Genomic DNA, 14,888 nt, shown 5'->3' with positions numbered 1-14,888 from the left:
TGTTGCCAGTAAATAACATAAATTTTAAATCTACAGTAAGTTACTGGCAAACAGCTGCATAACTACAGCAATTTTTTTACAGTGTATCTACTACTTTAAACTTCAAACTTATTTAAACTTTTTCAAACTCTCTGGTCCAAACTTTCTCAAGCAAACTTAAATTTTGTCTCGACAAACGTTTTAATTTAGTAATATATTTTAAGGGGTTTTAATTTTTTAAATATAGGACAGTTGAGGAGGTGGGGGAAGAAAAGGAATTTGTTCTCTCAGTGTAGAGAATTTGTCAAATTCAGGTACATATAAGATTTTACGAAATTAAAAATGTCTAGATATTGTTTGCTATACTAAATATTTTTTTCAGGAGTTGTTCCAAGGAAATTGTGAAAGGCTCACTGAAACCCACATGAACAAATGGTGGCAAATGAAGACTGGGAAAATGACAAAACCAAAGAGCTTTCATCCAGCCTTGTCAGCACATGTTAAGGAACTTCTAGAACACATCTACAACATTGTGTTTGAGCAAAAGAAGGACAAAAAGCTTGAACATATCGACCTTTTAATGTGTGAACTGATTCCTGAGGTACGCATTTTATGGGATCAAACTCAGAAGTTACTCAAACTCAAACTAAGTACCGAAATTTTATACTACAAGTATTAGAACACGATTGGATAGACGAGGAGGTAATAAATGACGTAACAATTTAGTCTTCCTGGCGGAACTTGCGCTAAAGCTTTCATTTCCATTGTAAAAAATTTGATATATTTAGTACATTTATCTATACAGCTGCTCTGGAGAAAACAGTGATGTCATCGTCCAGCTTAGTTCAGTTCGCATATAATGGTGTCAATGCAGGCATATCAGTGATATTGTTGAATATTAAGTGACAAAAAAAGGCAAACTACAGCTACAGGTTTTAGAAAAACTAAAAAGCTCACAGGAGGGAAAAAAAGTCATACATTGTCTGCAACATAGTCATTTATTAATATTTCATTGTCCTCTCTGTTTTTCATGTGTTCATGATTTCTTTGTATGACAGCCTGGCTAAAAAATATGTCTGTACAGTTTGGAATGTTTCATTGTGTTATCACAAATAAACAATTGACTCCAGGCACAACTACACAATACGCTTACAAAATCTTTAACACATTTTTAATACTATTTGAATAAAGGGTGAATCTGACAATTTTCCTTTGCCTCACTTTTCCACAGGGGATTCCACAGCATCAATAATAATTTCTGATAATTTTGCACAATGAAAAAAAAAAAAGTAAATATTAAAGTTTCAGTGTCTTAATTAAATTATTTTATTTTAATTACATTAAATGATTGGTGTCATGCTGCAGTGACCTCACCCTTGCAATCTCACTATTGGCTGATTCAGTGGTTGAGGGCGGCCATTTTGGGTTGACATCATTGTAGTCCATAGTTTGCAGCACTTATAAGTCCCACTTCAGTCAGCACTTAAAGGACATAGGCTTTCTAAGGCTTTACTTTATAAAAGTCTCCTACTCTTAGAGAAGTCCTACTTTTTACTAAGAATTTTTTTACACTTAAGTCAAAGCTTAAGGCTATTCTTAAGAGCATTTCTGAGAAGTTTTATAAATACGGGCCCAGGGAACGAGACTCGTCTCGTCACAATGCCTCCGGGCTGCACAGTCCCTTTAGACGAAGAAGTGGATGACATGTTCTCTAGGCACCCTTTTAAACTTCGTGGTCACACTAGTAGTGATGTCATGGCTGTCGCCGGCCAATACGATTGCAGTGATTATACAGAATTTCAGTCATCAGTCATGCTGAGGTGTTCCCCAAAGTGTCTCAGGATGCAGTGTCTCGCTCAGGCCTGTTCTCAGGGAACAAGAGTTACAGTCGTAACCCGAGACGTCTTTGAATGATGGTGCGCAGAGAGACGAATCCTTTCGTTCTTATGCTCTGTATCAGATGTTCTCTGCTTTCTGCAGGAACTATTAGATAAAGAGCCTTTTCAACAGTAAAAGTTAATCTCAGCTTGTCATGTGGGGCTGGATTCAGAAACAATAAGCCAGCACCCCTTAATGCAGTAAGACGATTTATGAGGGGGCGAGACGGTTACTTCCAGTCTCTAAGTCTCTGATCCCATCCTGGGATTTATCTGTGGTTCTCGATGTGCTCTTCCAGCCCCCTATTGAACTACATCAAAGCCACTCACTCACTGAGTGGTAAATGCGATTGTAATGTGTTACAAAGACGAAAAAATGTACAATCTTCATCAGGGCTTCAAGCTCACTCCAGGAATGGTTACCTCTTGGGCACTGTTCAAGGGTGTTTCTTTTTAGGACATCGGCGAGCTGGGCATCACCGCAAACATTTGCGAGATATTATAGACTGGATGTGACTGAGCCATCTCTGGCTCATTCAGTGCTTGGTGTGGGAGAGTTGTGTGATATATCATAGTACTCCACACGTGTCATTCACTCATATTTTTCAGAAAAACACCTTGTTGCTTGCTCACTATAGGGTATTATATTATAAATGCATGCATTATATTATAAATTAATTAAATTATAGTATATTATATTAAATATAATAATTATAATAAATATATATATAAAATATAAATTATAATTTAATATAATATAATATAATATAATAAATATAATATAATATAATATAATATAATATAATATAATATAATATAATATAATATAATATAATATAATGAAAATGATAAATGTTATAGTTTACAGATAGCTTTTTCCAGGTATTATATTTACTTTTTAGATCTCTGGATCATCTGTAGAGGCTTAATTGTGCTAACTGGAAGGCTAGTTCACAGAATATTGCATTAGTCAATAACATCAGTACAGGGTGGAAACTTTATAGCAGAAATGTTTGAGCGAATGCATGCAGTAAACCTGAGAATTTAAATTTATGAAACCTTTTGAACTTTTATGGAACCTTTAAAAGTTCAAATTTGGATTCAAGACACTCTTGATACTCAACACTCAACACTTGTGATGCGAATAATAAGGTTTAATGTAATCATACAGATTAGATATTAGTATTGTAATAGTGTATCTTGTTGAAAAATCACACAAAGGCTAATTATTTGCTGAAATAGGTTTATTAAGAAAGGTATTTTTACAATATACATTCATATTAAATGACTTCAGTAAATGCTCCTTTCAAGTGTTAAAGATTCATTCTTCTTTGGCCTGGGAAAGAAGGAAGAGTTAAACATTAGTCTTATTAACTAAAATGTTCTTCACTTTACATAATGAAGAGAATACAGATGTGCAAATGTCAAATAGGATATGTAACATCAGCAAAATGCAATTATTATAGTTCCATTACTTCTTCTAAGAGGTAGTTCATGTATTTGGATAAACAAGTTGAATCAATAATGCAAAAAAACTCATCTACATAGTCTAACCTTTCCAGAATCACGGCTCTTAACTCTGAGCTTGTTGACCTGAGACTCAGAAATGTCAGCACGCTCCTCAGCCTCCTCAAGCTCATGCTGCACCTTCCTCAACTTGGACAGGTGAACATTGCCTTGCTCCTCCTAAAGGTTTTTTTTTTTTTTTTGTTAATATGGTTCATGTATCACGTTTCATCAAATTAGAATTCCAATATAAATAATTACAGTGTCAAAATGTTCTATTAGATTTACATACCGCCTCTTCAGCCTGCCTCTTGTAGACTTTGACCTTCAGCTGCAGTTTGTCAACCAAATCCTGGAGTCTGGTGATGTTCTTCTTGTCCTCTTCAGTCTTCAAAAAAATACATGTTTACAAAATTAAGCATTGATCCTTAACTAAAAATAGGCATTGTCAGTACATACACTATTATACAGACTCTTTTGTCTGAACAAACTTGTGAGGAATATGGTCATACCTGATAAGTGAGCTCTTTCACTCTCCTCTCATATTTGCGGACACCTTTAACAGCATCAGCTCCACGTCTCTGCTCAGCTTCAACTTCAGCCTCAAGCTCACGGACCTAAAGAACATATTATTTTATTCAAACCAATCCTTATATAACAAACTTCACCTTCCCCATATCATAACAATAAAGAGGCTTACTCTGGACTCCAATTTCTGGAGTTGTTTCTTTCCTCCTTTCATGGCCAGATTCTCAGCCTCATCCAGACGGTGCTGCAGGTCCTTCACTGTGACCTCCAGATTCTTCTTCATCCTCTCAAGGTGAGAACTGGTGTCCTGCTCCTTCTTCAGCTCTTCTGCCATCATTGCAGCCTTTTGCATTAATACAGAAAGTCATTAGATCCATATTTTTTACGTAAAATGTATGTAAGCGTCTTATGAAACATTTGGCAGCTACTCTTTCTCACATCAGTGATGGCCTTCTTGGCCTTCTCCTCTGCATTTCTGGCTTCCTGTACAGTGTCATCAACTTCACTCTGGACCTGAACAAGGTCAGCCTCAAGCTTCTTCTTGGTGTTCAGGAGACTTGTGTTCTACAAAATGGAAAGCAACAATTTGAACATTTTGAAAGATGCTCTCAATTCCCTTAATTTCAGGGAAACAATATGCCCTTACCTGAGAGTGCAGCAGCCCAACACGCTCACTGATATCCACCAGCTCTTGTTCAGCCACTTTGCGGCCTCTCTCTGTCTGCTCCAGAGCAGCTCTCAGCTCCTCAATCTCAGACTGCATCAGAGTGTTTCTGCGCTCCACCATGGCCACCTGCTCCTTCATGTCTTCCTGTCCTCTCTGGGCATCATCAAGGTGAAGTTGGGCATCCTGAACATAACAATAGCGGTAGAATGAGCTTTCGATGTGATTTCTGCTAGGCTGTACTTACCATTATGTTAGATTATTAAAAAATATATATGAATACATCCCAAAGTCAAAAAGAAGAATTCCTATGCATACCTTGAGTTGTCCCTGAACATTCCTGAGCTGTTTCTGGGCCTCAGCAGCCTGGCGATTGGCGTGACTCAGCTGAATCTCCATCTCATTAAGGTCTCCCTCCATCTTCTTCTTGATTCTCAGGGCATCATTCCTGCTCCTGACTTCAGAGTCCAGAGAGCTCTGCATGGATTCAATGACTCTCTGGCTGTTCCTCTTGATCTGCTCCATCTCCTCATCCTTCTCTGCAAGCTTCCTGTCAATCTCTCCCTTGATCTGGTTTAGCTCAAGCTGGACTCGAAGAATCTTGGACTCCTCATGCTCCAGTGTACCCTATGAAAAACAAAACAACATTTAAATATAAGAAGGAAAATACACACAGTGTATTGATGAATAAAACACTATATGATGGTTCTAGCAAGAATTCCATATTGATCTCCAGATACTCACTTCAGCCTCTTCCAGGGCGGTCTGAATCTCTGCCTTCTCAGTCTCCACTGTCTTCTTGGCCTTTTCCAGCTCATGGATGCTCTTACCAGTCTCACCTATCTGCTCTGTCAGATCTGAAATCTCCTCTAAAGAGAGAAAAACATATAATATGTATCATAATGCACATGTGCTTACTTTTTAATGTTCACTGAGAATTAGAACATTTAAAGGGATAGTTCACCCAAAAATGAAAATGTTATCATTAATTAATTACTCACCCTCATGTCATTACAAACCGGTAAGACTTTCGTTCATCTTTGGAATTCAAATGAAGATCTTTTTGTTGAAATTTGAAAGCTTTCTGTCCCTCCATAGACAGCTACATAATTGATTCTTTGACACTTAAAAAACGTTATAAAGAGATCATAAAACTAATCCATATGAATTGAGCTCTCAGATTTCATCAAAAAAGATCTTAATTTGTGTTCCAAAGATGAACAAAAGTCTCACGAGTTTGGAACCACATGAAGGTCAGTAGTTAGTAAAAGACTTTTCATTTTGGGTGAACAATTCCTTTAAGTTTTTGTTTTTTTCTAATTTAACGGTTTCATTCTTACGCTGCAGATTCTTGTTCTCTCTCTTGAGGGTCTCCAGCTGATCCAGGCTCTCCTCATAGGAGTTCTTCATCTTGAACAGTTCAGTGCTGAGTGAACGAGCCTCTTTCTGGGCACCTTCCAGCTCGGCCTGACCTTCCTCATATTTCTGCTTCCATTCTGCCAGGACCTTTGGTGGAGATATTTTAGGATAGAGTTTGTTTAAAAAATGTTGAACAAAGCCCAATCCAGCAATACTTTACAAAGAGAATATAATATGACTAAAACTGTTTACCTTGTCGAAGTTCTTCTGCTTCTTGTCAAGGTTGGCAGCCAAACCATTCGCTCTCTCAACATCAATCATGAGGTCCTCCACCTCACCCTGGAGTCTCTGTTTGGTCTTCTCCAGAGATGCACATTTGGAGTTCACGGCCTCAACTTGTTCCTCTGCCTCTTGCAGACGCTGAGCCAGCTTCTTCCTGTTAAGTAATACACATTATTTTGAATTCTAATCTATAAAATAGCTGTGAGAGTTAGGAATATTATACAATAATATACATACTTGGACTCTTCAAGCTCCTCCGTGCGCTGGATGGCATCAGTTTCATATTTGGTTCTCCACTGAGCAACCTCACTGTTGGCCTTTGACATTCCCCGCTGCAGCTCAGCCTTTGCCTCCTGCTCTTCCTCAAACTGCTCACGGAGCAGGTCACAGTCATGACGGGCTGATTGCACAGCATGGGCCAGTGCGTTCTTAGCCTAAGGGACAAAGTCGCATAATATTATTGTATTATTGTCTCTACAGTAAAGTAATTCATGAATTGATTATGCTGTATTACCTTAACCTCCTCTTCAATATGCCTCTTAAGCTCCTCAATTTGCTGAGTGAAAGCTTGTTTGCCTCTGGTGAGCTGAGAAACCAGAGCCTCCTTCTCCTCCAGCTGACGGCCAAACTCACCTGTATAGATTTAGAGTCATTGTGTCAGATTGTGCTGTCTCTATCAGTTACTATCAAAACAAACTCCTTGAAAGCAAAATGTAAATAAGTGTGTTTTCTTCTGGATAAGACTGTCAGAAATTCAGTGCTATATATAATCTTAATACACCACACTCAGTTACTGTTGGAATACTATTAATTTATTCATGATTGTCATTAGTTACCATTTTCAGTTTGAAGTCTTGCTCTTTGAGCACTGAGGTCATTTAACTGGCGAATGTTCTCATCATTCTTGGATTTTATTTCACTAAGTTGGTCCTCAAGTGTGCGGCACATCTTCTCAAGATTAGCCTGCAAATACAAAAGTCATTAGATAATTGAAAAACTTCAACATGTTATGTATTCTTTAAACATAAAATTTCCTACTTTTCCTTTGGCAACAGCTTCCATGTTGCTGGAAAGATCGTCAATCTCCATTTTGAATTCGCTCTTCTCTTTCTCAAGCTTCTGCTTGACACGCTGCAGGTTGTCGATTTGCTCTCCCAGCTCGGCCACACTGTCTGCCTGCTTCTTGCGGAGGGCAGCAGCAGTAGCTTCATGCTGGAGGGTGGACTCTTCAAGATCACGACGCAGCTTCTGGAATTCAGCTTCACGCTTCTTATTCATCTCGATCTGAGCAGCAGTGGCTCCTCCAGCCTCCTCAAGCCTCTCACTGATCTCCTCAAGTTCCCTGGAGAGATCAGCTCTCTGCTTCTCAACCTTGGCACGAGCAGCGCGCTCAGCCTCGATCTCTTCCTCCAGTTCCTCAATGCGGGCCTATGGTGGTAAGTAGTTAATTAGATTTTTGCTTATCTGTATTTGATCATAATGATGTAATGTTTGAAATATCTCAAAATACCTGAAGCTCCTTGATTTTCTTCTGGAGTTGAGCACCTAGAGATTGTTCATCTTCAATCTTGCTGAGCAGCTGACTTGTTTCAAAGTCTTTCCTGTTCAACAATAAGTAGTTGTAAAAAAAAAAAAAAACATAACACAACAATAAAAAATGTCAATGTTTTCAAAGATTTCCTGCTTTAATTACTTTTTTATTTTCTCATCAGATTGCTGCTTGTCATTCTCCAGGTCCATGATGGACTCTTGGGATAATTTCAGGTCTCCTTCAAGCTTTCTCTTGGTTCTCTCCAGGTCCATGCGGAGCTTCTTCTCTTGTTCAAGGGAACCCTCAAGCTACAGGACAATGATATATAAAATATGTTTACAGCAGAAAACAGTTGATTTGATGAATTAATATAATTAATTTACATAATCAACTCACATCATCAACTTGCTGCTCAAGCTTTGTCTTGGATTTGGTCAGGGTGTTGACTTTGTCCTCCTCGGCCTGAAGATCATCCAGTGTCTGCTGATGTGCCTCTTGGAGGGCTTTCTTCTCCTTCGTAACCTTAGCAATGCTCTCATCCTGAGCTGCCATTTCCTCAGTCAAGTTCTTGACCTGTAGGATTTTTTGTTCCAAATAAGCTTAAATATTACAATTCATATTCTATATCAATATATAAAACAGAGGTTAAATTTAATCTTAAACCAACTCAATCTCTAACCTTATTCTCAGTGGCATGTTTCTCCTTCTCCACTTTAGCCAAGGTGAGCTCCAAGTCATCAATGTCTTTCTTCAGCTCAGAGCACTCATCCTCCAGTTTCCTCTTCTTGGCTGTCAGTTCAGCATTGATTTCTTCCTCATCCTCCAGTCTCTCAGTTGTCTCCTTGAGTTTAGCTTCAAGCTGGATTTTGCTTTTAATCAGACCCTCACACCTCTCCTCAGCATCTGAGAGATTCTCAGAGTCCTGTTTGTAAAATAGATTGCTATTTCATTGGAAACAACCTTGCTCATTTTTAATGTAGCCAAAATTCAGTTCATTATAAAATATACTCACAGATGCTACTTGCAGCTGCAGATCATTTTTCTCTTGCAACAGTGCTACCATCTTCTCTTCAAGCTCCTTCTTTTTGGCTTCAGCCTTAGCCAAAGCCTCTTTGCATTTTGCATAGTCCTCTTTCATGTTTGCCAGCTCCTTCTCAGTCTCTGCACTCTGAAGCAGAGGCTTAATCTTGTAATAAACCTTCATCCATGGCCAGTGTTTGACATTCATGAATGAACGGATGTTGTATTGGATGGTGTAAATCGACTCCCTGTGAATAATTCATCATTAAATGGCATAATCATCATTAAGTTTGCACAGTTATCATTGATGTCATCTTTACTCATGACAATAATCACCTCCTCTCTATCATTTTCACATACTCCCTCCTCATCAGGTAACCACGAGAGAGAGCCTGAGTCATTGTGACCAGAGCAGCCAGTTTCTCATCACGCATCTCCTCAAGAACACCCAAAAGGCCAGCTTTGAAGAACACCTGAATTTATATAAAACAGTAAATCTAAATATATTGATTTAATCTGTATAAGCTAAATGACCATGATCACTGAATCTTTGGAATTTGTAAAGCTAAATAATGAACCTTTGTATGTCCAAATCTGTAGTCGTCATGATTAATGTCGATGGATCCCAGGAGTTTCTCACTGGCCTTCTTGTTATCCATAAACTGTCCATCTGGGATAACACCGGCATTCAGCACCTTGTATCTGTGGAAAATATATGAAAATACTTCATATCTTTTAATTAGGAGCCTCCTAAGAAATGTTGTTTTCATGTGGTCCCATTTACCTCTGCTTAAAGTCACCATATTGGATTCTGCTGGGGAAGCCCTTTGTGCAGATTCTGATGCCCTCCAGAACACCGTTACACCTCAGCTGGTGGATAACCAGGAAGTTCTCCATGAGACCTAAAACGAACAGTTTACACCATGAACTTGGTAAATTAACTTCATCATATATATTGAGAACCAAAATATCTGTATGTTTTTTTTGTAATACTTTACCTGGAGTCTTGGACTCATTAGGAATCAGGCAACGCACAAAGTGAGGGTGAGTGCTCCTCAAGTTGGTCATGAGTTTGCCCAAGTTCTCCTGTGGAGAATAGAAAAAGGTTGGCATGCTTTGTATTTCTTTCTTTTTTTTTTAATAAAGCAATATTGCTGTGATGTCATCTCTATACATACCCTGAACTGGGAGGACACAGTCTGCATGGAGCCACCCTTCTTCTTGCCTCCCTTTTTAGTAGTATCTATTGAGATAAAAATACAAAGGAAACTAGAAGTTGCAAAATAAATGCAAAAACAAAAAAGAAAGTTCAAAACTGAATCAAAGTTTTGTTAAATAGATTTGTTCTTTACCCTCAACAACAGGTGGGTAGAGAGTAGCCAGCAGTTTGACAGAAGACTTCTGGTACAGCTGCAGAACAGAATCATTCAGTGGATCCTTGTTCTTGTCCAGCCAGCCAGTGATATTGTAGTCCACAGTTCCAGCGTAGTGAACCAGGGAGAAGTGGGCTTCAGCCTTGCCTTTGGCAGGCTTTGGTTTCTCGAAAGCTTTGTTCTTGCCAAGATGCTGATCATATAGCTTGTTCTTGAAGGAAGTGTCTGAAGCCTTGGGGAACATGCACTCCTCTTCAAGGATGGAGAAGATACCCATGGGCTGTTTATAAAAGAATGTTGTTTATTATCAAAAATAGGAGATTTTGAGAATAGGATCAATGGAAATTAATAAATTCATAAACCATTGATAACCTTCTCAATGAGCTCAATGCAAGAAGCCAAGTCCATGCCGAAGTCAATGAACTCCCAAACAATGCCCTCCTTCTTGTACTCCTCTTGCTCCAGCACAAACATGGTGTGGTTGAAAAACTGTTGCAGTTTCTCATTGGTGAAGTTGATACACAGCTGCTCCATGCTGTTGTACTGGAGGACAAAAAAATGACAGAAACATTTACTACCTTCTGAATATCATTCATTTTGACATAAAAAGAGATAAAAGAATCATTCTTACATCAAAGATCTCAAAGCCAGCAATATCCAGCACGCCAATGTAGAAATTTCTTTGTTGTTTTGTGTCCAACATCTGGTTGATACGAATGACCATCCACAAGAACATCCTCTCATAGATAGATTTGGCCAAGGCGCTAACAGAGTTGTACACCTGTAAGTAGAATAGAGTGGATATTTTATTCTGCTTCTGCAATAATTAGCCAGAATTTTAGGTTAAACACATGGCATGCTGGAAATGTTACTATACCTGTGGTACGGTCTGGCCTTTGGTCACATACTCATTTCCGACCTTGACTCTAGGGTAGCACAAACCCTTCAGCATATCAGCAGAGTTCAAACCCAGAAGGTAGGCGATTTTGTCAGCCTCTGTTAAATACATTTTTAAATAAATTATCTTTGCTCTATAGAGTCTTTTATGTAAAATTATAATAAATCAGGCACTAGGTACTTTCCCTTTCATTTTTAGATTTATTGATATGCATGCAACTTCTAGTTTATATTTACACTAAACATTTTATACACAGTTTCTGTTGTCAGGAAAGTCGGTGCAATGGTACTATTTTAAAGCCCAGGATAACACAAGTCTCACCATCTGTGCCATCAGGCTCAGCCTGCTCCTCACGCTGCTTCTGCTTGAACTTCATGTTACCATGATGAAGCACAGCTCCAGTGAACTTGTAGATGGCCACTTTCTCCTCACTTGAGAAACCAAGAATGTCAATAGCATCCTGTAAATTACAGAGAATAATAATATAAAAAAGAGATAATATTTAAATAGAATATGTCAGTATTCAAATAGCAATGACTCACATCAGTAGCATCCAGCTCAACTTTATCATCAATGCTGGCCACTGTGATCTGACCCTGACTGCACATGGGGAAGTCATAGGGGTTGGTGGTGATGAGCGCCATTTCTGTAAAATACACAGCATTTATGAAAGAGCATCTTACAATATTATTTGAAACACTGAATGAATGAAATATGTGCACCTACCAATAATCTCAGGCTTATGGTTGGTCATCATCTGGAAGAAGATGTGGTAGCCTCTCTCATCTGGAAGCTGGAATGACACTCTAGACTTCTCCAGCAGATCTGTTGAGAGAATGTACTTGAGTCACAATCATCTGAAGAGTGACAGACAAAGACAACTGTTCAGGATGGATCAATTAAATCATGTCCACCTACATGTCTCAATGTCAGCACTAGCCAGTTTTCCAGTGGCGCCGAAATGAATTCTGATGAATTTACCCTGTTTAAATCATAATAGTATAATACATAAATAAGTATTATAATCTCTTTATAGAAAACTCTGTACAGTAAAATTGAACACAACTGACCATCTGTACTGTAAATAAACAGTGGTTAACTTACAAAACGAGAGGAGTTGTCATTTCTCACAGTCTTGGCATTACCATAAGACTCAAGCAGAGGGTTGGCAGCAATGATCTGGTCCTCAAGAGAGCCCTGTGATGTTTGAAGGGTTTTCATTTATTTTCAATTGTTTTTCTATTTCATGACTAAACACAATTTATAGGCATTTCACAAATTCACATATCGTATAGTTTGTGAGATGAGTGTAAATCATCATCTTTTAAAATATTATATATGACATAGTTTTGTATCTCATACCTTTATTTTACTGGCCTCTTTCTTTACACCTGACACTGCAACTGTGGCAAAGTACTGGATGACACGTTTCGTGTTCACAGTCTTTCCAGCACCAGATTCTCCACTGGTTTATAAGAGATTAGAAGATAGAAGTTTGAAAGACATGTAGACTTTTCAAAGTATATTCAATCTTTGTTCAATCTTAAATTATATTTTGTAAATATCTCCATAAATTTTCCATCTATGTTATACTTTTCATTTTTGTCAAGGTCTGAAATTAAATTAAAATACTTACGTAATCAGGACAGACTGGTTTTCTCTATCTGTTGATTGAAATTTGTAAAATATCCAGTAAATATTTATTATATTAACAGCAACATCTACTTCATCTTAATTAATTCTGTAGAATTGAATTCCATAATGTCTTACCACACTGCATGAACTGATATGCGTTGTCAGAGACAGAGAAGATGTGGGGTGGGGCCTCCATACGCTTTTTGCCTCTGTAGGCAGACACCACTTCTGCATCATACACTGGGAGCCACTTGTAGGGGTTCACAGTAGCGCAGAAGAGTCCAGAGTAGGTCTGAAATGAGCAGAGACATGGTCAGATTCCAACAACACAGAAAAAATGAACTTAAATGCTTTTTATGTCGTTTCAGAACTTACGTAGATCATCCATGCAGCATAACGCTCTTTGAGGTTATACAGCACAGAGGCTTCATTGAGATGGGTCATCATGGCCATGTCCTCAATCTTGTCATACTTGGGAGGATTCATTGGGTAGACATCTTCTTCCTTAGCAACTCTCTCCTATAAATTTGAACAATTAGATATTAGATTATAAAAGAAAACAATGTAATAAGTAATTTAATGAGCATCTACATGAAATGGAAATTAAAATTTACCTCCTTAGTGTCAAGCAAAACAACTGTGACTTTGCCACCTTCTTTGCTCTTGATTGTTCCCTTGAGGTACAACTCTTTGACATCAGTCACAAAGCAGGCAGACTTGGCATCAAACGGTTTGGCCTGAGCCTCCATTCTCTCCCTCTCAGGCTTACGAAGGTAAATGGCAGCGCTGCCATAAATGGCCATCTCCGCGTCCGTACTCATGGTGGCGGCTTACTAAAGAGAGAAAATATCAACTTATCCATAACAAATTTCATAAATATTAAACAAAGGCAAGACACATAAAAAATAAAACATATGAATTGTGTTAGGAAAGAGGCATATTCCTAAGTGTAGGCTTACACATGAATACAGACACATAAAACAATACTAGATAAACATTTAGATAGCAAGCAAGAAGCAGGTAAGGGGCCCATTAATGGCAAAAATGTCGACTGAATATGTCTTTCTGGTGATGAAATTGAAATGCTGGTGTCAGGGGATGGCACATACAGTACAATATGAATTGTGGCATATATGAAGTTTCAGGACAATACAGAGATTTTCACTGCCGACTATGAGTCTCACTTGTGGTCTCTCTGCCTGAGTGCATCCTCCTGCTACGAGTATGTATGAAACAGACAAATATTTCCTGACAAATATTAAGAAATTTCTGTCACAGATTTGGTTTCATTAAATTAACTTTTCTAATGATTTATATTTATGCAAATCTCATGATGGATTATGATAGCAACACTGCATCCCAAGTTTGAATTTAATCAGACCATCAGTTCTGTAGTTTGAACCAATTTCATGTTTTGCTCTATTATAGCATCATCAATTGGCCCTTTCCCGCTTCTTTTTCTGTTTCCTCAGACTGAGTCTGCACATAAATGTGTCAAATGTCCTCTGCATTTGGGCTAAATTTATATAACTTTCCCACAAGGGGTTCTATGGGCTCTCATAGACTCAAAAGTGGTAGAAGAAAAACAGAATACAATACAACACAATAAAAGTGAATACAATAGGTGGTATATCTGGCACCAAAATAAAGGGTCAATGGGACCCCTTCCTTAAATTCATCTTACTAATACATTTTAAACACATTTCTTTGTAAATAAATTACATAGGTTTTTAAAAACAGCATGCTTCACCAGTTTTCATCTATAATACAGACTATAACAACTGTTTTCCTCTAACCTAATCCACACACTGAATCATAAACTCACTTGCCTTTTGTCCTTGAGACCAGATGAAATGTTAACTTTTTTAACTGTGGATAAAAAAAAAAAAAAAATTTATTACAATGTATTAATATAAATAAAAAACAATTACTTTGAGTACAGACGCATAAGGCTCTTACCACTTGATGGAACTTCTGAGGTCTCTTCTCTTCTCTGCATCTCTTCTGGTCTACCCTCTTGGCTTTTATAGAAGTTGGTAATGCACACTAAGCATAATCTATACATGGGCAACCTCATATATTTTGATATATGATGAGCTTTCTTGACCCATTTTATAAGAAATGTATGGACAAACTGACAGACATCCTACCTGATGAAATCAGTTATAAGTCAAACCTTTATCCTAAACTTCCATTTCAAAGTTATTGTGTATTATAATTATTTGTTTTTAAGTCT

The 14,888-nt window shown here is 37.9% G+C and overlaps 1 protein-coding gene across 1 annotated transcript; it reads right to left on the bottom strand.

Annotated features, from left to right (window-relative positions):
- Positions 1–3,082: 3,082 nt before the first annotated feature.
- Positions 3,083–14,654, bottom strand: LOC311293259 (myosin heavy chain, fast skeletal muscle-like). The gene is made up of 41 exons (XM_084413386.1): positions 14,612–14,654; positions 14,478–14,521; positions 13,267–13,481; positions 13,028–13,171; positions 12,788–12,944; positions 12,654–12,681; positions 12,380–12,482; positions 12,122–12,214; positions 11,936–11,999; positions 11,744–11,842; positions 11,560–11,663; positions 11,339–11,477; positions 10,997–11,115; positions 10,751–10,900; positions 10,492–10,662; positions 10,099–10,399; positions 9,925–9,989; positions 9,745–9,832; positions 9,531–9,648; positions 9,325–9,448; positions 9,083–9,219; positions 8,739–8,994; positions 8,406–8,648; positions 8,123–8,299; positions 7,889–8,034; positions 7,706–7,796; positions 7,234–7,623; positions 7,032–7,158; positions 6,710–6,828; positions 6,433–6,629; positions 6,166–6,349; positions 5,895–6,060; positions 5,299–5,423; positions 4,873–5,181; positions 4,537–4,740; positions 4,329–4,454; positions 4,063–4,233; positions 3,875–3,979; positions 3,655–3,750; positions 3,411–3,542; positions 3,083–3,192 (listed from the first exon to the last, which is right to left on the bottom strand). Exons 3-41 carry the CDS (start codon positions 13,471–13,473, stop codon positions 3,178–3,180), a joined length of 5,790 nt encoding a protein of 1,929 aa, XP_084269512.1. The 5' UTR covers positions 13,474–13,481; positions 14,478–14,521; positions 14,612–14,654; the 3' UTR covers positions 3,083–3,177.
- Between the last annotated feature and the right edge of the window lie 234 nt (positions 14,655–14,888).

This window comes from Rutilus rutilus, assembly GCF_951802725.1.
Source record: "Rutilus rutilus genome assembly, chromosome: 7".
Lineage (NCBI taxonomy): Eukaryota > Metazoa > Chordata > Actinopteri > Cypriniformes > Leuciscidae > Rutilus > Rutilus rutilus.
This window is presented reverse-complemented; position numbering and strand designations above follow the sequence as displayed.

Coding starts and splice junctions, on each gene's coding strand:
- LOC311293259 (XM_084413386.1), bottom strand. CDS start 13,473: ATGAGTACGGACGCGGAGATGGCCATTTATGGCAGCGCTGCCATTTAC. Junction 9,649..9,744: donor TAATGAGTCCAAGACTCCAG/GTAAAGTATTAC, acceptor TGTTCGTTTTAG/GTCTCATGGAGAACTTCCTG. Junction 6,350..6,432: donor GAGGAGCTTGAAGAGTCCAA/GTATGTATATTA, acceptor ATTACTTAACAG/GAAGAAGCTGGCTCAGCGTC.